The following is a 21208-nucleotide window of genomic DNA, read 5'->3' as shown; positions in this document are numbered from 1 at the left end:
GTGTCTCTCTCTGTCTGCTTTATTCACTATTATTGAAGATTAAATGAATCACCTGGTGGCCTTTTTGGCTGCAGTGCCGAAGGAAAATCACAGTCACATTGGCACAGCAGGAATTTAAATAAACCAGACTAGTTGGATTTATATGTATTCCCTCAGCCTACATGGCTCTGTCAACTTTTGATTTCTTTTATCTCCTACACGCGACACTCCATACGTAACGAAAATACAATATCGCAAAGGTTACACAATCCATTGTTCATATTGACGACAATTCATTTAGGAGATTGCTCTGGTGCCACTGGAAGTACTCCCGATGTCCCTTATTTTTGGCCGGATGTCCCTCACCTTCTGCTGTCTTTGTGTTGGCATTCTAAACACTAAACTATTTTTAATACTACTACTACTATAATCTAGAGCAGTGTCATTTGTGTCGACATGCATATCATGAGAATTGTTCAACTGATTGACTTCACACTTTGCAAGTTTATTGCTGGAGACCCAAGAAAGAGTCCAGTCATGTTGAATTATTATACCAAAAACATTTGACAATTTTTTATTTCAAATAAATACTTTTTTTTAAACTTTTTTTTGCCTTCATTTTGTCATCGATGCTTTTATTTTAACTGTCAACCCGAAACATTTTTTCCACTGCCTACCGGTAATATAACGGAAGAAGAAGAAGGAATAAAGAGTTTTCATCTTTACATTAATGTCAGCAGTTCGTGATAAACGCAGGAGATTGGCTTGCAACTTAGCGAATCTTCAGAGAAGTCAGGTAATTTCTAAAGTTGCAAATTCGTTGTTTGACCTAGCTAGCTAACGTTAGTCTTTCATGCTTATTGTGGTAGGTGCACAAGTTAAAAATTAACCTTCAGGACTTTATTACTTTTTAAACCCAAATCATGACCTGAGCAGCGCTGGTGATGTTAACACTTCAGAGCAGCCGTAACTGTGCTGTGTTGCTGCTGCTCATTCATATATTCAGTGGAAATGATCTGTTGATATTCATACTGACATTGTACCAGTAACATTACACTACAGTTTCAATGTATAAATCTGTAGAAAGTCATAGAACATGAAATAAATAAAAATATTGGCAAAAGCCCTCTGGCGTTATTCAATCAGAAGAGACTTCATTAAGGGTGAAAATAAGTTTATTTAACATGATGCACAAAAGGTTTAAACGTGAGAGTCTTACCTAATTTAGAGTGTCCAATGAACCTAATCTGCATATTTTTGGGACTGTGGGAGGAAACCGGATCACCCAGAGAAAACCCCCCACTGCGACAGGGAGTACATACAAACTCCACACACAAGGGCCTAGCTGGTTGCCTGGTTCTTGATCAAAACCTTCCTGTGAAGTGACAAAGCTAACCCCTGCACCTCCGTGCCAGCCTAATTTTGATGTTGTCCAGAAGTCTTTCCGTTGCCTCCGCTTCTATTGCCTCATCGAGATCTTCTGCAGGGGATGCCTGTCTTTCACTGGTATGATCTTATCCCACAGGACCGTGAACTCCTTCTGGTGGGCAAGTCCCTGGAGCATCTGTGCAGAAATATAGTTCTCATTTAGCAATTTAATGTATTTAAGCACAATGCCCAGAAGAGTTTGTAGTGATATTCTGAATGAAGATTAAAAAATATTAGACAGCAATTTTCAGAGGAACCACAAACTATAAGACCATGCCAGAATTGGTACCCCACCTGACTATGCAGCTACGATGCAGCATCCACCGCCATCTTACTGACAACAGTAAGGAAACGCGAAGATCTTCCCTGCTGTCAAGGATGTCCGCCAGCTGGTGGAGGTGCTTTGCTGTGCTCTCCCTCACTGCAGCACAATGGTGGCTGAAGGACAAAAACAGGAGAATGTCGACTATGTTTCATTTCATTATTTCACTATTTCATTTCATTTATTCTGATCAAATCATCTCCTCTTACCTCAGCCCTGTGTTTAGGAGAACACTCATTATTCTACCAGGGCTGCAGCCCTCCACCAGAGCAACCAGGACAAGGTTAGCCTGCTGGTGAACAAAGGCATTGGTCGTCTGTGCCAACTTCAGCAGCAGGACACGGCCTGTCCACTCTGCCTTAGTGTCCATGGCCCTGCTCAGGTGAACATGGAGCGCTGCTATGGTGTCAACGGCAGCACAGGACACAACCTAGAAAGTAAGTAAGAACATCAGTCAATACTTCTGTGTACACGGTACAGGTACATGAACAAGTAGGCAAATGAGAATGGCATGCAACAGAGAAACAAAGAGAAAAACGTCTACAATACCTCTTCTGCAGGGACCAGGCAGACTTCATGCAGTTTGGTCTACAGTAATACCGTATGGTGTCATGCCAGAGCTCGAACAGATTTCAATCCATCCAGTTTCATCTTCCTGTGTTTAGATGACAACTGTGTTAATCATTGCTTTAGGAACAACAGAATGTTGTGACCATGCTGGTTATTCTGTTTAAAATCTATCTCTTCTGTAATGTTCATGTCCTACCAGTCTTCTGAGTTCAGCTGTGTGAAGCAGAGGGACAGGCTTTCTGTAGGATTGACCAAAGGCTGGAGGTCTTCCTGAGCTTTTGTAGGATGGAGTTTTGTCCCACGGCGAGGTCCTTTTCTGTTGGGCGGGGCAGCTTTTGATGGAGGTGCTGGAAACTTGGGTGCCACCGCTGGAGTCCCATGAAAAAGTCCTCCTCTGTTGGGCAGGGCAGCTTTTGACGGATGTCCTGGAACCTTGGGTACCACCACAAAGGTCCTACACAGGGCTGCTGGCGGTTTAGGAGAAGGACAGTGGCCAAGCTTAAACTTCTCCAGTGTCTCCACATGTTCCTCAAGTGTCGTTTGTGCTGACTGGAGCTTGCATCCCTCAGCTACCTCCTTGCCTGTTCAGATTAACAGCAAAATAATCATGATTACAAAAATTCAATTCAGTTATGTACTGTAACCACAGTCTTCACCTATTTCCATTCAAGTTCCTATAAAGAAAGCCATCACTCAACAGTATGAACATACCTTTTCCTCCAAGTCTCATAGTCATCATTGGGCGACAAGACGGTCTCCTGGTTACTCTAGGAGGAGGAGGAGTTGGGGTAAAATGGCCGAGATGTGAAATGGCCCTCAGCTCAGTGGGAGTGTTTATGAGTGAGGAGTCTGGGCTTGGGCTTCTGTTTGCAGCTGTGAGTTTAGCCATCTTACATGCAACGATTGTCATCTGACTGCCCAGACGCAGCTTCTTCTCAAAGAAAGGGTCCTCTTCTACCAACGTCTGGTGGGTCGTGGACATCCTGACCCTGTTGTCCTCCTCTAAAATTTGCCTGATCCTCCTCCCCCGCAGAGAGGATTCAGGGCTCCTTTTGATTGAAGCTGGGGGCTGAGGTGAGGGAAGGTTGTCATGCTGGATGGAGAATCCCATTCTCTCCAGAACAGTATCACTGTTGGCTTTTTGTGAAGAGCATGGTATGATTTAAAAATGTTTGTGCTGTTTATTTATCTATCCACCTATCTATCTTCCAACAGGAGGTTACTGTGGACAATATGGAGAAACATTTGAAAGCTTGTAGACTTGATGTTAGCACTTGTAGAACAAAAATCTGAATTTATGTTAAAGTTTTCACTTTTATAAAATATTCACACACGTGTAAGCTGAATTTTAATTCAAAGAAAAAGAAAAAAACATATGACAGCTTGTAGAAAAAAATCTGAACTTGTAAATTGAAGTTTTCACTCACATATTTGCACACCAGTGTTATGAATTTGAAGACTGAGAAAAATATTCTGAAATGTATAGATTAATATTAACGTAAATTCATGACCGCTGCAAAGTTGTATTGCAACATTTTCTCACGCTCTCACATTTTGCACCATATCTACCTTCATAAGTTACATACATCACTGTCTTCGTAGCAGTTTATCTTCATCTTACACTGTTGCAGGAAGGCCTTAAATGAAAAAATGCAACTAAATCGTCGCAAAAACGCAGAACCAACTCTTAGTAGTGTCTCTCAATAGGATCAGTGTGTGTCTGACGTAACCATTAAATCTGTGTTTTAATTGTTGTCCTGTGGTTTTCTTTTAGCTGTTTAAACAGATTGGATGGTTCCTATTCTGTCTCTGTTGGCGAAAAAAGAGATAAATAATCTAGTGGAATCAGCCAAATGATGAAATCTCATCATCTATTCTCAGTTATCTGTTTAGTTTTTTTTATTAGTGTACAATAATACAACTTGGCAACATGATAGTCTCTAACAAACAAACTAATCAAATACAAAATACTTTTACATTTCCTTCATACCAAATGGTCTCTCTATAATAAGAGTTACTTTCAAAGAATCCCATAATAAATCAATTATATAAAGAATTCCATCATGCCATCAAGTCATACTACATTACTGATTATTTAGATTATAGAAGAGTGTGACCCTGAGCCGGCCATGTGGAGATTGCATGGTACACTGTCAGGGGCCCACTCATTACACGCCCTTCTTTGGTGATGAGAAATGAACACTGGCTGACCATTTGGGCTCATCTCGTGCCATCTTGCCCACACTTGCCATCTGTCTTGATTTCGTTCTAGCTCTCTAAAGGTGTGTGACTTACTAATGGTTGTCAGAGATCACACTCCAAATCCCTTCCCAGCAGCACGTGTCAGTCAGGGAGTCAAGCAACCATGCCATGGACAATGATCTGTTGGACTCGTTGGGTTTCTAATTGATTCTTTTATTCTGTAAAGATTTGTTTGTGGTAAGTGTAAGTAAATGTTTGTTTCTATCGTCAGATGTTATGATGGCATTTAGAAACAGGAGAATGAGGAAGTGCTGAGATCACTAACCAGAAATGAGCCACAGATGAAAATCCACCAATGACAAATCTCAACTAAGACCGTGGAGCGTTTCTAATACTGAAATCAACTTTTTTAAATCTACTTTGTGACATTTTATACAAAGAAGAAGCACTGTTTCCAGAAGATGCTTCCTCCCCTCTGAATGTCAGCTAGATGTAGCGTAACATTTAAACATTGAAGATGCACTAAGCAATAGTTTTACATATAATATTTTTACCAATGGCTCAAATGACTAGGTGTAGAACAGGTGCTTATCACGAGCAGTTATTGACACTGCGTCCGAGATTCCTCGGCTCTGATTGGCTGTTTTCCTTCGGACGTGGTGGAATCTTGCAAACGCCATGAGGAGGAGAAAACAAAACACAATTTTTTCACAGCTGATCCATTTCATGTAGTACTGTCAGGATATAGTGTTCAGCAAATGTGACAAAAACTACCGAGCGTTTTTGGGGGAGTTTTTCCTTACCCAAATTGAGGGGCTAAGTATTGAGGGTGTCATATAGCCTTGTGAGACCGTCCTGATCTCGCGAGCTCCAGTTTTCCACTCGCAGATCAGTCTGGCATCTTGAGATAGAGAAGATTTGGAGCCGTTCGCCAAACGACCGGGCCAATCAGCGTTGGTTTTGAGGCGGGTTTAGGTGGTAATAGACAGATGGTTTATCCAATCAGCTAACCAGTATTTTCAGACAGCGGTAGCCCTAATTCTGTTAGCTGCTCGCTAATGCTTTTTTCTCTTGGATCTTTCTTTTGGAATATGGACCGGGAACCTGAAATGGTGCCTTTTATTCGTAAATTCTCGTTACACAAACGGCAAATATCCTTTACCGACATGTTGCTTGCTTGCTGAGCTTACGAGCTATGCTTTGCCTGCAGCAGTAGGGGCTTGTGGTTGTGTTCATACGCTTCGTTGATCTGATTGGTTGATTTGGCCCGTCTATCACCAACATACGTGATAGACAGATGGTTTATCCAATCAGCTGACCAGTATTTTCGCCCCTTCCCAAAAGTTCTCCAATGGAAAGTTCCCAGATGGATATGCCGAGCAAATGCGAAGCAATCCATCTGGCAGAGTCAGGTTAGGTGTCATATGCTGTGTGCAGATTGTAAAGCCCCTTAAAGCAAATTTGTAATTTGTGATAATGGGCTATATAAATAAGATTGTCTTGACTTGACACTGAAATGGCAGCAAGGAGCTGTAAAATAATATTTAAACATGCCTACCTGATACAGGCAAGATTGCTATTTAACGGACAGCCTAAGCAGATAAGAAAGTATATTCATTAGGGTGATGATTGTAAGCCACAAACATGATGTGCACAGAGAGAGTGATGAAGTCAGAGATTTTTCTGTTCCAGCTCAAAGTTTTGCTGCAAACGTTATTATAATCAAATGAATAACAAATGTTTTACCAGGTATAATTTACTTTGTATTCTGCAATCTCTTAATTGGAACATTCACAATTACATCCAGAACATTGTAATTGATCCAGTAGAATGCTGTGCCAAAGTGTTGCCCACCTCCTAATCTCTCAACACTAATTATAGGAGCCCAATTTAGCAAGTAGTTAAATTCATTACCTACTCCAGCCAAAAATCTATCACTGACATTTGGATTTATTTTTAGTTTCCATCTGAATCACCCAAAGGTAGCAACAACACGGCTCTCTTTCATTCAGGCTGGTTCACAATTTTTCCCTTTATTCAGGGATAAAATATTAACGCTTAAGCCTTGATAAAATGATGACATCTTATCAATTAATAATGGATTTAAAGATGCGGGGGAAATAGAAAGTCCTAATGTCCTTTTTCATCTTGTGAAAAAAAAAGATGTGGAATATTTATACACCAGCAATTAGACCCCAGCCTTTTATTAAAGTGTAGCAGCTCGTGTGGCCGGGTTAGCTGAGTTAGTAGAGCATATATAGAGGTGTATTCCTCGATGCAGAAGGTCCAGGGTTTGAGCTTACCCCCACTCTCTCCCCTTTGATATCTAGCTGTCCTATTAAAGGCAGAAATGCCCAAATAATTTAAAAAGAGTACCAGATCCTACAAATCAATCATCATGTGAAAACGACATTCATAGTGTTGTTTTGTACAGCTGGGCTACATCTGTTTCTGACTTATGGTAATGTCATAATTTGCACACAGAGATTCCCATGCCTTCTTTATGTTTCACATATCTTCTTTTTTAAGGCACTCACCCTGAATTAGCTCAAATAAACTTCAAATATTAAAGTGCCCATATTGTGCTCATTTTCCGGTTCAGTATTTAGAGGTTGTACCAGAATAGTTTTATGTGGTTTAATTAAAAAAAAAAAACATATTTTTGTTGTACTGCACATTGCTGCAGCTCCTCTTTTCACCCTGTGTGTTGAGCTCTCTGTTTTAGCTTCAGAGTGAGGCATCACACTTCTGTTCCATCTTTGTTGGGAGTCGCCCATGCGCAGTAAGTACTGCTAGCTTGTCACTTGCAGAGTATGAGGGCGTGCCATGCTAGCAGCTAGGCGAGCATTATAACGTGTGTTACAAAGTGACTCACGTTTGTCTCTGAAGTAAAGGCTGGACTACAATTGAGCTGTTTGGAGCAGTTTGTGAACAGTGTTTTCTGTTGGAGATGGTAAGTCCCTTTGGGGTGGACTTTGGGGGGTGGCTTTTTTTACATTGTAAACCTATAATGTACACAAAAAAGATATATAACACAATAAAGGAAAGGGGGAATGCCAAAAAGCATAATATGAGCACTTTAAATCATCCAAAAAGAGAACTTTGACATTAAATGCTGTGTCTCTCCACCTTGTTGCAATACCCCCAGGTGGCCAAACATAAGTTAATGCACGATTAACAGTTCTGCTGTTAACATAAAAAAGCAGGCACAACAGTTAAATGTTACTGCATCTCCATAGGCATGATGAAGGCAGCTAATCAACAAGGGAAGAGATTCAAGAGTATACATCGCATAAGGAAATAGATAATTTAGTCTGTGTTACTATGAGTTATGTAAGTTATTCATTTGGTTCTGTTTATAGTGGGGTTTTTTGTCTTTAAAACTCTTATTAGAGCTCTGAAGATCCATTTTACACCCACTGCAGCTGTGTTAAAAAGGCTGACATGGAACTGTGCCAGCCAATTTGATGGGTGTTATGTTCATTGTGCTGTGTTGACAGGGTTTCAGCTGATACATTAAGCCAGCATTTTAATTGGGTGAACTCTTAACTAAAATGGAAGGAGTATCTTTCTGTATGTCTGTAAAACGGTTGTTTTCTTGACAACCGTTCATGCGGTCGACTTCACACTTTGCGGGTGTAGAGCTCTTGTGATGTGCGGGACATATTTATTAATAGTGCGTTATGTACTGTGGAAAAATGTAAATTACCATTACAGTACATAATGTGTAGTGTACTGAAAAGGATCCCCTTCTAACTGTTACACCGCCGAGCGACATCCTGGGTATAGCTCGCTCTCCATCGCTCGCTACAGTACATTTAAGAAGAGATGAGTAAAGTGAGACGCAAACATTTCAATTAAAAGAGACTTAATTTAAGAGTAAAATAAGTTTAATGAACATGGTGCAAGATAGGTTTATATGTTAGAGTCTTTGGCGACTAGACTCCATCGCAATGTTAAATTATAAGGGGTATAGAGGCCGTGGATGTATAGGAATTACCCCACCAATGGAGTCTAGACACTGGTGGTGGTGCTGTGGAGTGGGGGCTTCTGATGGAGGAACCCTGGGCGCTTGGAAACGATGAGAACTGGAGGTGAATGGGGTGGAGGAGGGTTGCATCGATTTGCCTGAAATGACAACTGACAGCAGCAAAGAGTCGAACAGATTTAAAGTTTGAATGCAACAACAGGATAGTTCACAGAGATTGTGGCAAATCTGGATGGTTTAACTGAAAGAGTAAAGGCCCACATTCAGCTGATGAGGATGCAGCAGATTAGTGTGGGAGAGAGAGAAGTGTGAAGCATAGAAGTCTTCCTGAATGAACTTCATTTTGAGCATCAGGTATCATTTTGGAAGGAACGCTTTTGTTCCTGAGAATAGCATGGTCCCAAATAGCTAGCTGTTAACAAATGACGTAGCTAGCATTGCTAAAGGACGCAACTATGTCACTGCAGTTGTATTGCTCAAGACCCAATGAAGCACAGTATCAAGTGTGAAGTTCTTGAGAAAACTGCAAGCAGCAATACCACAGGCCAAGCCATTGGCCGGTTCTGAACAGGAACTGCATCAGTTCCTTTAAAACCACTAGTCCTTTCCAATTATACCTCAAACTGTACATACAGAGTTTAAGGATCAAAATGAATGCATCACTAGCTAAAATTGCACTGATCAGTCTAGTGACGGGCGGCCCATTACATAGTCGTATTTGTGATACTTCCGTTTTTGAACTACACTAACAGACAGAATTATATAGAGTTGACCCCATACATCCCCCTTTTACAGTAACTGTAGTGCTCTATGTATGCATATCATTTTAGGGGACAGTGATCCATAACATTAGACATAATCTACAAGTGCTTGACAGAATAAATGCAACACCTGTTCAATAGAATGCAACGTGCGGTACCCCTGGAATAAATACTATATTTGTGAAGCTCATAATTTTCAAGTTTGTGTCAGGGAGGTGCTGATTAAATATTTGAAGCTATAGTTTGTGATGTTTGTTGGATTGTTCTATACTGTACTGTACGTAATACCTGACAGAGGGATGGAGTTGTGTGCACGACAGAAAAGAGTCTATTGTCATGTACAATGCTTGAATAAACATTGAAGTTACCAGTAAAGATAATATCAGTGTGTGTCTCCCTAAAACGGAAGTTGAAATATATCCCCTCAAAAGTAGCTCTTTTTTCCGACTCAGTAGTTGTGTGTTTATTCAACTGAGGAAGGATTTCAGGTCTTCATGCAGCTGATAGCCAGATGTACAAAAGTGTAGCTTTTGAGGAGGAATTTTTGGCTGTCTGTAAATACCCAATAGATGATGATCAAAGTAAAGACTGACTGAATGTTCGACCTGAGCCATCCATACTAAGCGTGATGCTTCTATTTCAGTAGCTTTTCCTCTGCACTCCTAAGTACTATCCTGTCAAATATTCATGGTGCTAAAGACCAAATTAAAGGGATACTTCACCGATTTAGCATTAAGCTCAGTGGCGTAACGAGCCAACACCGGGCCCCTATGCAGGATTATCAAGGCGGGCCCCCCTACTAGCATGTGATGATAATGCAATGTCCACGAGTAGGCTACCATGAATAAGACAGGTTAGGATCATAGAGACACAGCATATAAGAGATGAGATGACTGATAAAATCAGGAGTAGCCTACACGCACCACAACAACAACAAAAAAACACTGGTGAAGGCACACCATAACACATGAAAAAACACACACGGGCAGCCCTTCCAGGATTTTGCGGCCTTTTTTTGAGATTGTTGTGGCCCAAAATGCTTGATTTAAAGTGAGCTTTTTTAGGTTTGCTGCAATGAAGTTGCAGAAGACAGTGAAAGTTGCAATTTTTGGATGACATTTTTTTTGTATAGTTATTTAAAAATAAAAAGGAAACTTGTTTTGGGGAGAATAATAATTATTACTATTAATTAATTACTCTGGCTGAGGTTTCCTAGGAACCTTACCTAAAAGGCTCAGGATGCTGCAAATGTTGGTATAATATGAAAATGGCTGGTGGATTTAAGACAAAAAATAGTAATTTATTGAATGAATCAAATATGAATATATATGTCACTGTCAGTTGATCTTTACATTTTAGTTAATTTCCTATCCTGGCCACACACACATTCATACGGCTTGATAAAGTACGTATTGGACTTTAACTTACAATAACGAGCGTAGCTGTCCTCAATTTAGGCCATTGTGTCGTCAGTTGCGGGGGAAATGAAGCAGCAGCCCCGCCCGCTGCAGAGAGCCGACAGGATTGAAACAGCAGCCGCTTCACTGACTATATAGTGAAAAAACATTACAGCGTACATTGATGTTAAATTGTATACAGGTTGGCAGGACGGTCTGAAATGTTTTGCACGGTCTTTCGCTGCACGTTTTGTTGGTAAATGTGAGATGTTCGAGTCACACACAGCTCGTCTTCATTACAGAAACAAGGAAATTAATTTGACCCGTTCTCACTCCCGCTTGGTCAGTGGCTGCATGTGGGACTGCTGGGATTGTTGCAAGTAATGATAATGTGATATGGGGCCCCCGGCTGTCAATCAATATCTTCCAGTGATGCGGGCCCCTGATTGGTCCGGGCCCGTAAGCACCGCTTACCCTGCTTTCCGATAGTTACGCGTCTGATTAAGCTTTGTATCAGCAGAAACGCGGTAGTATTTTTGAATGACTGTGCTTCCCTCCCTCATGTCCCCCTGAGACGAGAGATCTCTGTATTGTGGGTCTGGAAAAAAATCTTCCAATGATGTAAAACAACGATTTTTGCGTCATCGGAAGATTTTTTGCCCAGAGGCAATGGTCTACAGCCAGTAGTAGGAGCTACTTCTGCATTTTTGCAAACCGCCCATAGGGGGCTGGACTGTCGTCTTTCTCCGAAGATTGCCGAAGCAAAACGAGCGTCAGCCATCTTGAATCCTCACTACTGGCTTCTCAGCAGAAAAATTTTAGATAGATAGATAGATAGATAGATAGATAGATAGATAGATAGATAGATTTATTCATCCCGAAGGAAATTTTAGAACAATAATTATGTGCATTCGCACACATGTACCACCGGGATACAGTGGTACAGATCGGAGAATATGCAGGAAACTTTATTACAGACGGAATACTCAACACACTACGCAAGTTTTGCCTGCTAAAGAGATCAGCACCAATTTAATGTATAAATCATAGCGTAAATCATAACGTTTGACTTTGTATGACTCTTTAAGAAATACTTGTAATGCCGGCTGACATTTAATTTCTACAGCTCTTTTGCAAAATTTACAGTTACATAACGTTAGACAAGGTGGGCTTTTGATTTTGGGATAACGGGCCGTTGGACTACGGGCATTTCGGTCCAGTGGGAAGTTTTTTGTATGTATATTAGCAGAGATAGGTTGAGTCATCGCTGATATTATTAGACATTAACTCATGTTATGCTAGCTAGACGTTCTTTAACGTTGGCTGCAGAGTTCCAAGTTACACAACCTTATCGGTAACCGAATGGGACACTAATCTAACATTACATGTGTTGTGCAATTTTGCATCATCTAGCTACAGGTGCAGAGGGAAGCACGACCAGCGAGCTCCACAGCTGAAATTTGTTACAGCGCCCTTTTAGTGGACCAAATTGACGATGCACATTGCAGCCCGGTCTGTGGCTGCCCGTTAAAGCTTACAGGCTTAATACTGAACCGATTTCAAAGATTGCTGTTCCTATCAGTCACTTACACACAAAAAACATTGGAAAATAGGGTCCAGGTTGAAAAAAATCTTTGGGCTCCCGCTGAGAGCATTATGACAGACAAAGGCCTTAATAGAGCTATCAGTCCATTGTTAAAGGAGAGCCCTGTAACGAGTGAGATATTTTCCTTCTTTTTGGGCTATCAATGTAAAGCTGTCTCTTCTGCCTAAAATCAACATCCCGCTTTTACTGTTTGATTTCATTGATTAGTGCCCAGGTTTTGCTGCACCATCTTCTCACCATGGCTGGATTTTGTCTAATTATACTGTTTTTCTCTCTGACTTCTCCATGCTGTCCAATTGTCCTCATGGTGGATGATCAATCACAAAGTAGTTAGTGGCTTGTGTGCAGGGAGAGTCCCATTGGTTAATGATGAGGTATTTAATGTTGTGTCTTGACAGATCCAAGGGTGCATTCAAGTCAGGCAGTGATTAAAGATGGGATGTTCAGGGGCGCAACCTTTGGCTGCTACATTCCCAATGTTAGCAAACGCTAGCTGGTCTGTTAACATGAATATTTGCAAGCCTCCAAGCACAGATGTCACACTTTAAATCCTACCTGTTGCCTTTCACCATCCACTTATTTAACTGCTGTCCCTGTCCATCCCTTGACATGCTACCTCCTTTTCCCTCTTTCTTTTTCTATTTTTAGCCCCAGATAGCTTTTTTGCTTTATCCATCTTTTTCCACAACAACAGCTACATATAGAAAAAAAACAAAAAAGAATTGCTAATTTTTATTTCCATTTTTTACCATTGCTTTGGCGCCCCCATTGTGCACCCTATGTGCAGCATATAGGGCTACCCACTTTTTGCGCCACTCGGGATGGTCACCTATGTGCAAGAAATGAGAGAATACTTGCGTATCAAAAGTTTTGACCTGTAAAAAAAGGCCATGCCCCTGCTCATGTTTTTTCCCCATATCTCCTGTACACAGCAGTGAGTGAGCCGTGCAATGTTTTTTGGCGACTTTGACGCAAGATTTAGTGACTTTTCAGACCCTGTTAGCAACTTTATTTTTAAAAAGTGACTAGCGACAAATTTAGCAACTTCAGACTATCAAGGGAAAAGTAAGATGTATTGTAATTTATTCCCATACCTTTGGTATTTCATGACTTTTGGGGAATTACGGCATTTCCACTCAGATTGTTTCATGCCCAAATTGACAATGCGTATAAAACAGGTGATCGAAATGCACCTTTTTGACTAAATAAGAGCATAAGCAGTTATAATGATTCATCAGAGGGTTAAAAAGCTCCCTGTAGATAAATTATTTAGAGTTTAGTGGAGAAGAGGTTCACTCCTACAGTTAACTATCGTCATGAAACAAAATAGGTATGGATGGCATTTCTTTTTTTTTTAACCTGTCCATGTGGATGACATGCCTGTCATATAGTAGTGTCATTCGTTTTATGTACCTTGTCTCCACTGTCCCCTCTTACAAACTTTCCAAGCCAAAGCACACACTGTTTTAAGCGGCTTTTAAAAACCCATCTTCATAGGCAAGCCTTTTTATAGATCTTCATTTCTGTTTGTTTTAGCTTTGTCTGTCAATCATTGTGCTGTGTTTTTACTGTATTATATTTTTAAAATATGAAACGCATTACTTACCTCATATAAAAACTGCATTAAAGCTTCACACCAGCATGTCTGTACTTTTAGTTTCAGTGGGGTTATACTTGTAAAAAAACACAAAATTCACAAGTCAAAGAAAGATAATTTGAGATTTTGTAATTCCGCTTGTGCTTTTCAGTGTAGGATTATGTTTAAATATTTAATTTATTTTCATATGAGAGTCAAGTGGTAACCTATGTAAATCACCAGCTAACATTTGGAAAGCCCTGTGATGTTGGTCCTGCTAGACCTCTCAGTTTTTAGGCTACATCCGCCTTTACCTCTGGGACTGTAACCTCTGCTACTATGTTGTGTGTCATCCTCTTCTTTCTTCTGCTCTGTCTTTGCCTGCACCAACACTTTCATCTCAGCTGTCATCCATGGCTTGTGGTTTGACAATCTTTGTAAATATTATATATATCATCTGCATGATGAATATGGAGTCACTGGTGTCACTATGGCTTCAAAGGAGAGATTGCAATCTTCCAGTGGGTAAGTGAGGGAGAAAAGACCACTTGAGAGCAACAGAGTTGCTCATCAATAAAGCCCCTTGAGCAAGGCACTAAATCTCAACTACTTCCATGGAACAGCTCAGTCAGTCCAAAAAAGAGCAGCCCTTTTATCTGTGCGCCAGTCTAGAAACATAAAACGGACTTAATCCATAAAACAGACTTAATCCCAATACACAATTACTTGAAAGGAGAAAAGAACAATAACCCGGGGACTAAAAAATAGAAAGCAGAGAATTCTTGAAAATTTTACCATTTAAAAAAAACTAAACAATTACTTGATTCCGCAAAAATCACTTGGCATATATGGCTCTTATACGCTAATGGACAAGATTCCTACTGCCTTAGGAAAAAAAGAGTTTACATGTGGTATTTTCCTGAATCTTTGTTTAAGCGTTTGAAGCTGTTGATCATGTTACTTGCAAAATTGCATAAATTTGGATTCCATGACCATGTCTTGAAGTGGCTTAATATTTATATATTTTTTAGTGCATTTCCCGTTTATAATGTGTCTGTTTAGAACAGACCAATTGCTTGGCCTGTGGTATTACTGCTTGCAGCTTTCTCCAGAAACATTGTACGCCAGAAGGCCACCAAAGCACTTAATGTAACCCCACTGTATACTACTGACTTATTGTTTACTTCTATCTCAGAGGAAAACATTGTGCTCCTACATTTTTACCTTACAGAGAAATGTTACTGGTTACATTGCAGATTCAGATTTTATAGGAAAGTCTGAGATTTGATGGTCAATGCACAGAAAAAAATAAATATCCCAGAGTTCATTCTGATTGAGTATATATTCAGCAGATCCAAATATTGCTCTAGACCATGGACTGTATAAAAGAAGTGGACGTAACCACTGTGACGTAAACCATTGGTTTTAAAGCCTCAAGTTTGGCATTTTGGCCGTCGGCATCTTGTTTTTTTGACCATATTTGGACGAGAGGGAGGAGCTAGGGAGGAGTGAGGGGTGGATCTGACTGAGAACACAAGGACACCGTTGTGGTAGTGACTTGTCATTCACAAGGTAGCCGGGCCCAATGTAGCCAGGCCCAAGTAAAAAGAGTAAAATAAATGATAAAGCATACCTTGCTTTATCATTTATTTTATTTTTTATTTTTTTAAGTACAATGTTAAAGTTAAAAGCACATAAATAAAGCTACGAGGACAGCACTCCAATTTGATAGAATTTATTGCCACACAATACACATTGTACAATTGACAAAAGGATAAGTTCTACCAGCAGCAAAAACCACACTATCAGTATATTTCACATGCCAATGTCGCATTTTGAATTTTACCGGGCGGACGGGGTTTGTTGTAACGCTAGGTAGCTACTCAGCGAGGCTGAGAGATAGGTGTGGGTGAGGATTGCAGGGGGAATCTCCAGGACGGCGAGGATGTTTTATTGCTGTTGTCAGCAGCAGGAAAACATCTCCCAGCTGCCCGATCTCCCCCTTCACTTTTCTGTAATCTTAACTATTCGTTTTGGTGCTTAACCCACCTTTTGTCGGGTTAATTTAGCTAACTAACTGTAAAGACAGCTAAATGCGAAGGGGGGAGAAATTCGGCAGGGAGGAGATTTTCCGTACAAACACCGGTAGTGCTAACGAAGACGTAGCTAGCTACATTATGGATGGCTGATGTTGTGACTAAGATGCCTGGGTCTGATATTCTTTGTTTCCCGACGCTTCATTAAACTGCCGTAAGCACCCAGCACCGGCTGGGGCGGTAACTAGTGATTGCTACATGTCCTGGCTGTGTTGTCAGCTATCATCCCAAATTAAGTCTCTTTGTGCCGGGGGAGTGAGTCAGGCAGACTGGAGTGCGCTAGCTGGCTAAATTAGCATTAGATTAATCGTCTATCTATACAGCTAACGTTAACGTTATTAGTGAACTTATTCGTGGGTTAGCGCAGTGCTGCTTTTATCCATGGTCAAAACAATCATACTACTAATAACTTTATGAGCGTGTTGAACAATGTTGTAACCCTATAATGTTATAATCCACCAAGCATTAGCTAGCATTAATGTTAGCTACTTGTCAACCAGTACATTGTAGTAACACTAAGATGGATTAATATTGATATGTATCAATAAATAACATTTCTGCTGTATTACTGTGTTGCAAAGTAGCATGTAATTAATCACAAAATGATGCCTTTTGACAGAAAAACCAGTATTCTTTTCTGTGACATTGTATGATTTACAATTACTCTTGAATGTAGCATCTGGGTGCCCATGTTTTGATGGAAGTTACAAGTAACCAGCTAGATGGTGAAAGGTTATATGACGCCACTGACGGGCGATTAAAAATAAAATAACAGATTTCTCTGGGTTTGCCATTTGATGGAAACGTTTGGGATAGTGTAACTACACAACTTAAAAAAATATATAACATAGGTATGGTCATTTTTAGACATTTGAATGCAGAAAAGTTACATATTGTACCTTTAAAAGGTGCTTAACAGCAAAAAGGGAATGCACACAGGTCGACAAAAATTAACCTGGACTTCAAGGGTAAAATTCAGATAGATTAAGTCAAAAATGAGTGTCAGTCAAAAACTTATCATGAGTAATTTAAATAATATCTTGTATAAAACAATTCTAAAAAGAAAAGCTATGCCTATATATCCTTAAAAAAACACGAGGCACTTTGCTCTTTCTAGTTTAGAGAAATTTTATATATATATATATATAAACACGCGAGAAGGTCACATGTTGGTTGTTGCTGTATGGATTTGCGTTGACTGTGCTATTGTAGCCTAAGTCTAAATTCACAGATCTGGTTCTTTAGAGTTGGAGAATGTGTGAACAGTGCTGCTTTACTGTGAGGACAGGATCACTGTTGTGCTGCATGCACTCAGCCAGACTTAAAAGGTCCCATGCTCATTTTAGGTTCATGCGTGTATTTTGGGTTTCTACTAGAACATGGTGATATGCTCTAATGTTTAAAAAAACCTTATTTTTCTCATACTGTTTTTTTTTTTAAATATACCTGTATTCACCTAACTTAAAGGTGCTCTAAGCAATGGGGGATGTCACTTCTTGTTGACGTTCGAAGTATTGTCAAACAAGCTTGCCCCTCCCTCCTCCTCATCCCATCCCGTCCCCCTCCCTCCCATTAACCCCCAACCCCAACCTCCACCCCCAAATCCTTCTTATCGGTTATTGTCTGGAACACTATTTATGTTTCGTTGTGCAGGTTGGCCCAGTTTGTTTTTGTTGCCGTTTGTGGAGCCTGGTCTGTCTATAGCAGGGGTCACCAACACGGTACCCGCGGGCACCAGGTAGCCCCCAAGGACCACATGAGTAGCCCTCAGGCCTGTTCTAAAAATGAAAATTGAATATTAATATTATCTGTTTCCCACCTTGTTAATTCATTGTTGAAATTGAAATTATTGTGAGAAATCATTAACGTGATCAGTGTCTTCACATAGATGAGTATCATTAATCATTTAATAATCATATATAATTAAAGGCAAACTGAGCACATTTATTATTTCAGAAGAGTGTATAAAACTGGTAGCCCTTCATATGACTCAATACCCATGAAGTAGCTCTCAGTTTCAAAAAGGTTGGTGACCCGTGGTCTACAGAGACCACGTTTTTTTGTACAGCGTGTTCAATGGACAGGCATCTCACGGATAGTGAGGAGATGTTTGCTGTATGTGACAAAAAAAGTTGTAGCCTAAAAAACGCGTCGCATCGCTTAGAGCACCTTTAAAGCCCCATCCCGAAAAGGTTTTATAGCATTTTTTTAGCATTATCTGGTCTTCAGTGCATCAGTGCTCTTGAAATCTCTGCACCGTCATTGCAGACGGGGAATGGCTGTAATAGCACTGTAGTGGCGCTTTCTACAATATATAGTATAGCTGTGACATCACAACCATACAGAAGTCATGATGGCTCGTTTGATGGTAAGGTTTCAGATTAAATGTCTGTGGATTGAATATTTTGATACTTTCATATTATTTATATATGACCTCGACCTGCTTAATTATCAAAAAAGACATGTAAATCTCACTTTTTAAGATATTGGACCTTTAAGCTAGCTTGTGATGCTTGATAAACCATAATGTTTCGTTTTCTATCTCTAAATGTGTTAAATGTTTGTGAAAGCAAGGGTGTATAGGTTTGGTTTTAATTTAGGTAGGAATACTTTTTGTCAGATGGCCGATATGCATAGTTATGTTTGTGTGTATTTGCACCACTCCTTTCATATGCACACATGCTTACACACAAAAATGGCTTGACTCTGCAAAATGTACTTCATTTATGTATTTACTTATAGAAGTTTCCTAAAACAGGACATGTATAAATTATTCTGATTTAATCACACATTTTAAATGTGATATTAAAGGGATAAGTCACCAATTTAGCATTAAGCTTTGTATCAGCAGAAATACGGTAGTATTTTCGATTGACCGTGCTTCCCTCCCTCATGTCCCCCTGAGACGAGAGATCTCCGTATTGTGGGTCTGGAAAAAATCTTCCGATGACGTAAAACGAAGATTTTTGCTAAACAAGCTTCTCAGCAGAAAACTTTTACAACAATTATGTGCATTCAAACTACCGCACATGTGTACCACTGGGATACATTTGTACAGATCGGAGAATATGCAGGAAACTTTATTACAGACGGAACACTAGACACACTACCCAAGCTTCGCCTGCTACCGGACCAGCATCTCAGCCTGCGGTGTCGCCCGATGAAAATAGCCGGGGAAAGGGACAGCGGTGAAACGCCGAACAAGGGCTGGACGGGGCTGGACTATGAGCTAGCTAGGTGGAAAGCTAACGCTAGCCGGGCCACCTGTTCCATCAATCCTGCTTGCAAGTGTCCGCTCATTGGTCAACAAACTGGACTACATCCAACTTCAACGAAACTCAGAACGCAAGTTCAGAGACTGCTGTGTTTTTGTTGTGGAAACATGGCCGAATAACTGTACCGGACTATCTAGCTACCAGGCCTGCTGCTCTGTCGCCGGGTAAGACTAGTGGAGGTGGGCTGTGTTAACACGGAGTGGGGTGATTTGTATCCAACTAACTACTGGTATAGTTTGTGACTGTTAAATGCCGATCATCCTACATTACGCGCACAATTACGGCTGTGTTTATACACCAAACGCTAATGCTAGTATGTGTTAGCTGAACTTTACAGTGCTTATAATGTGTGTGCACTAAATGTAGCCTGTTTCGAATGTTGTTTTCCTCTCCCATGACTTAGCAACGGTTGAGAGGGGCTTTTCTGTAAACAAGGAGATAGAGGCTGATAACATGAAGGAGGACACAGTGGTTGCTCAGAGGATGATATGTGACTATGGGAGGGTTCTCAAAGTACCTCTGACAAAGGAGCTTTTGGCAGCTGCAGCTTCAGCGAGGTCTCCGTATCGGCTACACCTGGACCAGGAAAAGAGCAAGCAAGCGAGCAATGCACAAAGAGAAAAGAGAAAAGTTGCAAAAGACCACCTTGAGCAGCTCAAAAAGAAGAAGATGATACTGATTGAGGTAGCAAACAGCATAGAAAAAGACGCAGACAAACTGGCAGAGCAAGCTGAGGGTAAATCAGGCACACTCATGGCCCAGCTAATCACAAAGTCAAACATACTCAGAAAAAAGATACAAAGAAAAAATCACAGAACTCAAAGAGGTTTAGAAAGAGCTGGAAGATAAATCAGCAGAACTCAGGCATATGCCATAATGTCTCATCAGGCATTTTATGCGTTTTTATGTGTGATGAACAGTTTAGAGACAGGAACCGTCCCAGCACATTGTCATCATCGCTGTCGAAAAGCTCTTGTACAAGCGGCGCTACATTTTGTATCATACATATCGATAGGAAAGTTTTCTCTCTTCCATTTTAACTTAACACTGCTATTTAGGGGAGGTTCCTGGGTAGCTCACCTGGTAGAGCACACGCCCATATACAGAGGCTAGAAGTCTAAGCTGTCCTGTCAATAAAAAATGCCTACAAATGTCAAAAAAATTATCTTTAAAAAAAACAACACTGCTTATGGGGATAACAATGTGTGCATGTGTGATTTAGAGAAGCACTCCACAACAGTGTTGGGCAGTAATGCATTACTTAGTAATATATTACTGTAATTGTATTACTTTTTTTACAGTAACGAGTAGTGTAACAATTTCCAAAACAGTAATTATATTACAGTTACTAATCAAAGTAACGCTGCGTTACTGCATTCCCCGAATGTGATTTTTTTTTTGTCCAAGGTAGGCTTTCTTATATGCCTTATACAGGCATGCCTCTGTTTCAAGTGTTCATATGTTCAGTTGTGCACATGCACATTGTTATAAATTGGTAAGTACACTCTTTTGGGAAGGTTTTCTCAAGTGCCAAAATGTTTTGTTTATTATTATATAAAAAGGATTGTTTTCCGAGTATATTTACAAAAGCTCAGGAGTAGACATGAACTTGTGCACAAAAATTTGTCACATATACATAAGAACACACACACACACACTTATTCCCACACACCTCCGCAAAACACTCTTACACACTGCTGTCTACTCTCTGTCCATGATGAGTCCTCCACAAACTGTAATCCATCCATCTGAGTTTCTCTCTCTTTCTCTGTCTCTCTGTCACACACACATTCTAATATGTAAATGTATTTGCATTGTAAAAGCAGCTGGAATTCTCATTTATTTATTCATGTTATTTTATTTATTTTGTTCAAATGGAACTTTTTTATATTTACTTGTTTTTATAAGTATTTGTTCATTGGACCTAAATGTTCAGAAAATATTGTAATAATGAATATAATTTAGCAATGACATTTTTGTGTTATCCTTTCACATTACACACTGTCCG

The 21208-nt window shown here is 40.1% G+C and overlaps 1 protein-coding gene across 1 annotated transcript; it reads right to left on the bottom strand.

The window, feature by feature from the left end:
- Positions 1-1148: 1148 nt before the first annotated feature.
- Positions 1149-3466, bottom strand: LOC114572328 (uncharacterized). The gene is made up of 6 exons (XM_028603918.1): positions 3011-3466; positions 2496-2880; positions 2279-2384; positions 1939-2159; positions 1702-1845; positions 1149-1543 (listed from the first exon to the last, which is right to left on the bottom strand). Exons 1-3 carry the CDS (start codon positions 3408-3410, stop codon positions 2339-2341), a joined length of 831 nt encoding a protein of 276 aa, XP_028459719.1. The 5' UTR covers positions 3411-3466; the 3' UTR covers positions 1149-1543; positions 1702-1845; positions 1939-2159; positions 2279-2338.
- Between the last annotated feature and the right edge of the window lie 17742 nt (positions 3467-21208).

Source organism: Perca flavescens, chromosome 17 (genome assembly GCF_004354835.1).
Source record: "Perca flavescens isolate YP-PL-M2 chromosome 17, PFLA_1.0, whole genome shotgun sequence".
Lineage (NCBI taxonomy): Eukaryota > Metazoa > Chordata > Actinopteri > Perciformes > Percidae > Perca > Perca flavescens.
This window is presented reverse-complemented; position numbering and strand designations above follow the sequence as displayed.